Source organism: Canis lupus, chromosome 24 (genome assembly GCF_011100685.1).
Source record: "Canis lupus familiaris isolate Mischka breed German Shepherd chromosome 24, alternate assembly UU_Cfam_GSD_1.0, whole genome shotgun sequence".
NCBI lineage: Eukaryota > Metazoa > Chordata > Mammalia > Carnivora > Canidae > Canis > Canis lupus.
In genome coordinates this window covers 9763663-9773549 of record NC_049245.1, presented here as the reverse complement: position 1 = coordinate 9773549, position 9887 = coordinate 9763663, and the positions used below count along the sequence as shown (strand labels likewise).

General features: G+C 42.1%; 1 protein-coding gene across 1 annotated transcript in view; it reads right to left on the bottom strand.

Moving 5' to 3' along the window:
* Positions 1 to 1129: 1129 nt before the first annotated feature.
* Positions 1130 to 9887, bottom strand: part of TASP1 (taspase 1) — a 313757-nt gene continuing 304999 nt past the window's right edge. The window contains exon 14 of the mRNA XM_038571594.1: positions 1130 to 1444. Coding sequence (XP_038427522.1) covers positions 1379 to 1444 — 66 coding nt within the window. The 3' untranslated portion in view covers positions 1130 to 1378. The remainder of the gene's footprint in view (positions 1445 to 9887) is intronic.

Sequence of the window (9887 nt, the reverse complement as noted above, 5' to 3'; positions counted from 1 at the left end):
TACACAATTTCAATAATTTAAAGAGTCACAAAACAATGCTATATTATGTGTGGACATCAACATAGGTAATAGTACTAAATTATGCACAGGAAGGCTAACCATCCAATTTCAAGGTAACAGTTACACCTGAGGATGGATGACAGTGAGTAGGTGGAAAAAGTGGAAAACATTAGAGGAAATATGGTATTTAAAAAAAAGAAACCTAAAATATACTACAAGATATTAATACCGGTTAAGTCTGAGCATTGGGTAATGAACAGTTGTTACGTTATTTTCTTTATGTGTAATATATTTTCAACTAAGTACTAAAAATACACAAAACTGAAGGGAAAAAAATAAATGATGTAGTGAGGTTGGATGGCATCCTACAAGGTCATGAGTCTAATGCCCCTTGGCACATATAAGTCCACACACAGAGGATGATGTGTAGGCTGCCATTGGTTGGTAATGGTAATATTAGAGTTGGGACGTCTGTATTCACCAACTCCTAGGCAAGGAAGCCACTCCAACTAACAGTTGCCTTCGTTCTTTCAAAAGAAGAACACACTGCCTCTCCCCAAATTCAGAGTCTAACTTCATTTCTTGTGTGCACAGTTTGGGATAAACAGAGGCCAGTACTGGGAACATGGTCCCAAATCCAGCACCTACTGAATGGAAGGCCCCGAGCTCATCCCACAGCCTTGCTAAATCACACTTCCTGTCATGCCCCCTGCAGTTCTGCTCCCAGATCTGCTGGAAGAGCCAAAGAAAACATGAGAACTGCCCCTTCTAAGGCCACTGGGTCCCATTTCAGTGTGAAATGCCTGCTTACTGAGCATTTCCTTTGTGCTAGATATTGGATCAGGAAATAAACTCAGCCACCCTTTTAAAATGTCACAGGTGAGGGGATCCCTGGGTGGCTCAGCAGTTTAGCACCTGCCTTTGGCCCAGGCCGTGATCCTGGAGTCCCGGGATTGAGTCCCACATCGGGCTCCCTGCATGGAGCTGCTTCTCCCTCTGCCTGTGTCTCTGCGCTCCCCCCCTTTTTGTGTGTCTAATGAATAAAATTAAATAAATAAATAAATAAATAAATAAATAAATAAATAAATTGAAAAAATGTCACAGGTGAGGACCTCAAGCCTCAGGTAGTAGAAAGACTTGCCCATGATCACTCAAGTGGTAGATCCATATTTAAACCAGGGTATGTCTGGCTCCAAACCCACATTTCTTCTTTCACCCTTTGGATGTCAAATGTGCAGGTACTTCTGTCCCCTCTGTCCCACCTTTTCTACAGGGAACCAGCATCAGGGTGGGGTGTGAAGGAGTGGGATTTTATTCTCATCTGAGCACCTTCCAAGTTCACGTCGGGCCCCTGGTCCCCACTGGTCCATCAGAGGGTCTATCCCACAGCCATCACGATGACTCCGCATCCATCTGCCACAGGTTTTTCCCACTCTCCGTTCCCCTGAAAAATTGAATTGTAGAAAACTAGAGTAAGAACAACTAGACTGTGAGCAACTTCTGGTTTCTGCTGGATGAACCAGATGTGAGCCTGACATGCCAGGTGTTTCTACTTCTGTCAGAAACTGGAGGTTATAGAAGGCAGAGCTTGGACACACCAGGGGCTACTGATCCACATCTTGTCTGGGTCTCCAGGGACCAAGGTTCGAGAAGTGAGCCCCACTTAATCATAGCAGGGCACAGTCACTCAGGGAGGTGGAAGAAGGCTCAGCAAGGTACTGATTAGAGAACAGAGAGAAATAAAGGGGAAAAGGATGATGAAATGGAAGCCTGAAAAAAAAATCCCTCACTCTAGCTTATTTGTCAAAAAAAAAAGAGAGAGAGTTGGTTTTTAGAGTTCTAAGGTTGCTATGATGACTGAAGGTACGAAGGGGTTAAGTTTGATGTGCAGCAGGTGGAGCTGCAGAGCAAAGGGCCCAGGCTTCCCATGGGAAGTGACCAATAACTCAGACCACTGACCCCATCAACCATGCCCTGCAGCAAAAGCCTCCCCCTACTCCCAACAAAAGCTGAGGGGTCATGGGCCTGGGGACCATTGGCCCTATTAACCATGCCCCTCAGTGAGACCCCCCCCCAAGCAAAGTCTGAGGGGTCATGGGCCCTGGAAAAACACAGCATCTTATCTTTTTTCCCAGAAAAGACAAATCCATGGAAGGGATAGTAGAGTACACCTCAAGCAAAAATACTTCCGAAATTCTGAAAAGAATTCAGACTTCATTAGCAGAGTTCTGGGTGGTACACTAGCTCTGTGTTTCAGGAGATATTTTAACCTTAAAAGCATTGGTATGCTCCTGTGCTTGCAAACCCAAGGGCAGCACATTGAGAGAGATGATGCCATAGGGACTCAAGGCTGAAACCAAGAGAACTTAACTCTGGTTAATTTAAACAGAAAACAAGGATCCCTGGGTGGCTCAGTCAGTTAAGCATCTGCCTTTGACTCAGGTCATGATTGGGATCGAGTCCCGCATTGGGATCCCTGGATGGCAGGGAGTCTGCTTCTCTATCTACCTTGCCCCCCTGTTTATGCTCGCTCTTATGCTCACTCTCTCTCTCTTTCTCTCTCTCTCTCTCTCTCTGAAATAAATAAATAATCTTTAAAAGAAATTAAAAAGAAATGAAGCATATCAGACAGATATTGTGTAGCTTTAGGGATAATCAAATAAATAAGAATAAAACCACATCGCATATCATTTAAGAGGGAGGCTATATCAAACAAGATAACCATGGCTTAAATAAGATAGAAGTTTATCACTGTCTTGTGAAAAATAAGCCTGGCCTTTAATAGTCCCAAGTAGTCATGGGATCCAGTTTCTTCCACATTTCTCTTCAAGCCATTTCCACTTCATGGTCTAAAATGACTACCCAAGCTCCAGCAATCACATTCATACTCCAGCCAGCAAAAAAGAGAAAGGAGTGAAAAAGACTTCTCAGAAGTTGCAGGCACATTTTTCTTTGCATCCCATTCACCAGAACTCAGTCCTCTGGTTGCAAGAGAGGAGGATGTCTTTATCTAGGTAGCCAAGTGCCCCAGCTAACGAGGTCCATGACAAAGAAAGAAGATACTAGAGAGAAAATTAGCAGTTTCTTCCACAGGGGCCTAAACCATATGAATTTTTGTGACAACTGCAGTCATATATTTTTATGGCAAGTGTGAGCAGACCAGGCAATAAGCCTCATGCAGAACATGGCTTTGAGCAGGGCTTTTCCTCTTAGGGTTAAGTGAAGATTGTCACTCAGATCCAAGGAGAGAAATGCTCTGTTCCGGGAAGTTCCAGGTCCCCGGTCCCATAGCATCTAAAACCCTCAGTAGCATTGCTGTGCACACGTGGTCCTTGGTCTCTGGGCCCAGGCCCGTGGTCTTAAAGCCTCAGCTTGACCGCAGGAACCTGGTGCATTTCAGTCTCTGTGCCATCTCCAGCACCTAGCCCAGGGCCAGGCACACACAGCCAGCTTTCAAAGAAATGTTTATGAAACTGATGAATGAACTTCTACATTCAACTGCCTCCTATATACACGGGTGATGATTTTTCACATGGGTGAAAATATTTTAAAATGTTACTGAATTCATAAATGTATATTTTTTCTCCCCATGTGTATTTTCTCAGTGAATTTCTAAGCACATGTGTATTGGCGGGGTGGGGGTGGTGGTGGTAGCAGGGCTGGGCAGCAGAGTTAGTCTTGGGCTAGACTCCCTGGATTTGAATCTTTAATCTGCCACATGCTAGCTGTGTAACCTTGAGCAAGATACTTCACTTCTCTGTGCTGTAGTTTCCCATTTGGTACTGTTGCAATGGGGTTATCATGAGGATTTAATGAATTAACATTTATATTATGTACATTGTGTGTATCATTTAGAAGAATGACTGGCACAGAGGTTTAAATAAAATAATTTTTTTAAGATCTTATTTATTTATTCATGAGAGACACACAGAGAGAGAGGCAGAGACACAGGCAGAGGGAGAAGCAGGCTCCATGCAGGGAGCCTGATGTGGGACTCGATCCCGGGTCTCCAGGATCATGTCCTGGGCTGAAGGTGGGCACTAAACCGCTGAGCCACCCAAGCATCCCAAAATAAAATATTAAAAGTGCATAAAATCTTTTACAAAGTCTCATTTCTTAATGTCTTAAAGAGAGTCTCCTGAACAAAGCTGAGAATCTATGACCCACCCTAGATGATTTTTAATTTGGCACGTCTTTAGGTTCAAGCTTTTTTTTTATTGCCCCAATCCCAAGAACAAGCCAGTTCATCACTGTCAGAGACAGTTTCTGGGGCATGTCCTGAGTATCCGGGTCTAAATTACATAGTTACAGGTTGCTCTAAGAGAAGAGATGCCTGCACACAACATTCACCTTACACTCTGTTGTCTTGGCTGATGAACCCAGTACAGGGACTGACTCTATTTCTCTCTCCAAACCCTCCACCTGCCACCTCGATCGCTTCATAGCATCCCAGCAGCTGCCCATGTTGCAAACAGAGACCAATTCCCTTTGATGCCCAGGACCAGACGAGGTCCATATGAGGCTCTCAAACAAAGCTTTTGTTTTGTTTCTAAATAACTTAAGAAGGCTTAAAGGGGGAGAAGAAGTGCCCTACTTTCTCAGGCTCCTTTTCCTGCTAAAACAGAAAGAAAAACCCAAGACCCAGGGAGGGATCCAATGAGACAGAGAAATAGACTTTGAGAAGGAGACAGGAGTACAAGACAAGGAATGCCTGCAAAGCTTAGATTACTTCCTAAAGGATGGGGGGTAGGGGGATACGTGATCTTTATCTAATCAGACAGTCTACCCAGGAAGTCCCTGAGATCAAAGCAAGGGGCTTTTTATTTAGTCCTGCGTCAACTTAAAAACAGTCCTGGCAAAGCCACAGATCTGGACAAGCTCACACCTCTCCCCACCCCCACCGCCCGTGAGCTGTCTCTTAGCATCTGAACCCTCTTAACATTCCATTTGGAATAAAACCCTGGGATGAAAAGAGTCCCCAGGATTACTGTAGGAAGAAGAGACAACATTTGACAAAGTAAGGCAGAAAATGTTGGGCCAAGCCACAGTCCTCCCTGGCTTCCCAGAACAACTAGGTGTGCACCGAGGAAAGGCACACCATTTCCACTTCTCTGCATAGACTCCCCACCACCCACCATTCCCCTCGGATCAAAGGAGTCCTAAAAGGTACACAGCCACTTGTCACAAGGATTTTTTCCCCACATGCCAGGCACTGTGTCAGGACAACTCTGAGGAAAAGCAGGCGCTGGGGGGGAGCAACCAGACTGATGTGGGATAGAGGCCAAGAGAGGAGTGCCACTGTCCCCATTCCTTGGTCCAAAGGATGAGCTGGTGATCTGGAGCGGGGTGGGGCGTGTTCTCAGAAAGTAGGAGACACACACAAAGGCTGACCTGTTGAAAAGACAGGTGCTGAAAAAGCTGGAGGCTGGTTCAAAAGGGAGGGAAGTCACTTTTCAAAAATACAATGGCTCAAGGGGGACAGGACAGGAAACAGAGGTAGAAAGAGTTCATCCCCCTGGATAAAAGACTATAGAACCAGAGTCACCCTCCAGTGCATTACCACAGAGAAAGCTCAGCACAATTTTTTTTCCAGTGCAGCTGAGATCCTTGTATCCTTTACTTCCAAAAACAAACACGTACAGCTCAGAAGGAGCTAAGACTTCTTGGTCATTTATTTTTTTTAAAGATTTTATTTATTTATTTATGAGAGACATAGAGAGAGAGAGAGAGAGAGGCAGAGACACAGGCGGAGGGAGAAGCAGGCTCCATGCAGGGAGCCCGATGTGGGACTCGATCCCAGGACTCCAGGATCACGTCCTGGGCTAAGGCAGCGCTAAACCTCTGAGCCACCCAGACTGCCCAATCCTTTATTTTTTAGGCACTTAAAATATATATTATCTTATTTAATCTTTATAAATCCCTTATGATTATTACTCCCATTTGATGAGCTGGGTTCATCAGTTTGGACCTAGTTTCTCTTACACAAATCCTGGGCTCGAGTTGATTATTCTTTTATTTTATTTATTTATTTGAGAGAGAGAAAAGAGAGAGCACGAGTGGGGGTGAAGGAGCAAAGGCAGAGGGAAGAGGAGAAGCAGACTCCCCATTGAGCAGGGAGCCGATGCAGGCTCAATCCCAGGACCCTGGGATCTGAGCCAAAGGCAGACGCTTAAAGGACTGAGCCACCCAGGCACCCCTCAAGTTGACTGTTAAAAGCAATTTTTAAAAGAAGAGTTTTTAACATTTGCCTTGAAAGAAAACCTTGCTCTTCAGTACCAGCAGCTTGAAATGGAGGCTTCCTTATGGGAGACTGAACAAACCCTTTTCTGTCCTCTTCTCCCAACAGAAATGATTTTTTCATAGCCAAATTGTTGGGAAACTCAGTATTTCTTGTGAGTCTTTCCGGATTTCAGTATAGTCAGTTCGTCACTTTTAGGATGTATTTTTCTCTAAGAAATATTATCTATCTTCCTCCTTTTAAGGACCATTTGCATTAAAGAGGAATTATCACTTTAAGCCAAGAAACATGTGAAATAATTGCTTGATGTTCTGTAGGAAAATGTTGCAGCTGTCAGGTACATCGCTGGGGTCTGGCTATGCATCAGAATCAGCTTCAATAACACTCACACATGCTCATGTGGCCCCTTACAAAACATGTCCTCATGGGTGTTCTCTTTCATATTCCCCACTCACAGGTAAGGAAATGGAGGTGGGAGCAACTAAGTGAGTTGCTTAAAAATACACAGGCCATTGTGGAAATCAATTGCCTCATTATAAGACATAACAAATGTGAGGTGTATTTTTAAAATATGACTTTTAGTTTCAGAATTTATTAAACCTTAAAGTGATGAGCAGGACCCAAAAATAGAGAAAGAGGGTCTTGTCTACCTTATTATCAGGAGTGTAGGATTTAAACGTACATCCTTACATCTTTCTGAAGGCTTACGGGTTTTAACTGTGATTGGATGATGAGCCTCTTGGAAGAAACTAAGTTTCAACTGGCTTTGGTTATGCCTTGATCATTATCAACTATTTCAAACATTCAGGATGCTTTCCCTTTCACAGGTGGAAAATGGTAGGTGATGGGGGTCAAAAAGATGCCTACAAGATGTCTTCACATTGTTTTCAATTCCCCAGGCACTGATCTCTTCTCAGGGTTGGTGCCACGTCAGGGAGCAGACATGGCTTCCAACACCTCTATGTAGAAGACACTTATTAAACACACATATATTGCATAGGAGATAAGTTAAAAGCCAAAGCACTCTTAGAAATAATCTAGTTTAAGTTTCTTATTTTCCGGATGAGAAAACTAAAGCACAGAGAGAGGGCAAAGAGATCTGCTCATGCAGCTGGCAGAAAAACACAAGGACTCCTAGCTCTGATGACTACATTTTAACACCATTTGGCCAGAAAACAGTTTGTGTCTTTTCTGCTCCTTCTTCTCTTGCTGGTCATCTATTTCTTGCTGCTCCAAAGAAAAATCAGAAGGTTTCTATTAGTCTTATAGAAGCGTTCCAGCGAGGATCTTCTTGATGCCAGGAACAGAGAGACACTCCACCTCAGTGACCACCAGGGGGTGCCCACAAGACAGTCTGGCAAATGGGGGGGTCTCCCTGGAGAATCTCCCTTCTCAGGGGAAACACAAATGATACCACAACTGAGACTATTATCTTTTGTTCTTAGAAGGGGTTAGAGGTCTCTGGTCCCTTCTGAAAACAAGTTTGGGAATGAAAAGTGAGGAAAGAAAATCTGCAACACGTGCAGACCTTGAACTTAAAATGTATTTGTTTACCGCTCTTGTTTGCTTGCTCTTCTAATATCTGTCTCCATGAATAAAATGGGAAGAAACCTGTTGCTTTGATTCCCAAACAAAGCAGAAAAGAGCAGGGATTAGATGTCATGAGAGGACTCATAATTTCGTCTATAAGAAAGGCAAGAAGGGGTACCGCTTATAGTATGGCTTTCTGCACCCCAACCTGTTTCCTGGAACAGTCATCTGATTGTCTGCCTCCAGAGACTTGACCATGACCAAAATCCCTCTGCTGCCCTCAGAAGGCAGAAGTCACTTCAGATGAAAGCCAGATCCAAAAGGCTCGGCTCTTCAGTAAATCCTACCAGCATCAAAATACTGAAATGTGGGTAATGCGTATTCATTCGTAATTCCCATTTGATGAACTGGATTCATCGATTTGGGCATGATTTTTCTTATTCATGCCATGAATTACTCACAGAATTGATTCATTAATAGAAATTTTTGAAAGAAAATCTTGTTCTTCACAGCTGTTTGAAATGGAGGCTACTTTATGGATTTAAAAAAGTTTCAGTAACCCCCAGAAAACTCTCTTACTGCCTGCTGTAGTTACATCTTCCATCCCACCCACCTGACCCCTGGCAAGCACTGATCACTATAGTTTTATCTTTTTGAAATGTCATGCAACTAGAAACATACAGTACATTGCAAGTGGCTCCTTGCATTTGCAATACAAATATTTGCATTCAAAACATACAAAATATTTGCAAATGGCTCCTTTCACTGGACATAATGCCTCTGCGATTTATCCAAGTTGTTACTGTTGTTGTGTGTATGTGTGAATGGTTTATTTTTTTATTGCTGAGTAGTAATCCATTGTATGAATATACCACAGTTCGTTTATCACTTAGTAAGGGACATTTAAGTTGTTTCTAGTGTTGGGTGATTATGACAAGAGCTGCTATAAACAATTACATAAAGGTTTCTGTGTGCACCTAGGATCTCATTTCTCTAGGGTAAATATCTAGGAGGGGGATAGCTGGGTCATATCATAAATGCATGCTTGACTTTTTAAGAAAATACCAAATAGCTGTACTGTTTTGAATTCCCACCAACAATGTGTGAGCATTTTAGTCGCCACATGTCCTCATCAACACTTGGTACTGTCAGTATTTTTTTTATTTGAGTCATTTCAGTAGGTATAGAGTAATACCTCATTATGTTCTTTGTTTGAATTTCCTTGATAGTTAATGACATTGAACATCTTTTCATGTGTTTACTTGTCTTCCACATACCCTCTTTCATGGAATATCTGTGTAAATCTTTTCCTCATTAAAATTGGGTTGTTTGTTTTGCTTCTGTTGAGTTTTGAAAGATACAGGTAGGATACAGGTTGTCAGATATACGTGTTTTAGATATTTTCTTTCAGACTACAGTTTTTTTCTACATTCATCTATTTTACTTTTGGTGTCATGTCTAAAATGTCTTTGTGAAACCCCAGATCAGGGAGATTTTTCTTTTTTAAATATTTATGTAGTTTTACATTTTATATTTAGGGCTGTGATTCCCTTTGAGTTAATATTTGTATAATGAGTGAGGCTGAGGTCAAAGTTCACTTTTTTACATAGGATGTCCAATTATTCCAACACTATTTGTTGAAAAAACTATCCTCTCTCCTTTTAATTACCTTTGCACTTTTGTCAATAATACATTGATTTTGCTTGTGTGAATCTTTTTCTGGATGCTCTATTTTGTTTTGCTGATATATAAGTTTATCCCTTCCCCAATACTTCATTGTCTTAATTACCGTAGCTTTAAGGCAAGTCTTTAAATCAGAATGAGTTCACCAACTTTATTCTTTTTCAAAATTGTTTGGCTTATCCCAATTCCTTAAATTTTCCATATAAATTTTGGAAACATCTTGTTCTTATCTACAAAAAATCCTGATGGCATTTTGAGTGAAATGACCTCAAATCCATAGGCCAATGTGGGTAGATTAGACATTTTACTATGTTTAATTGCAGAGTAAATTGCAATCCATAAACATGCTATGTTTCCCCTAAATAATAGGACATCTTTGATTTCTTTCATAATATTTTGAAGTCTTAAGCACAGAGAGTCTGCACATACTTTTAGA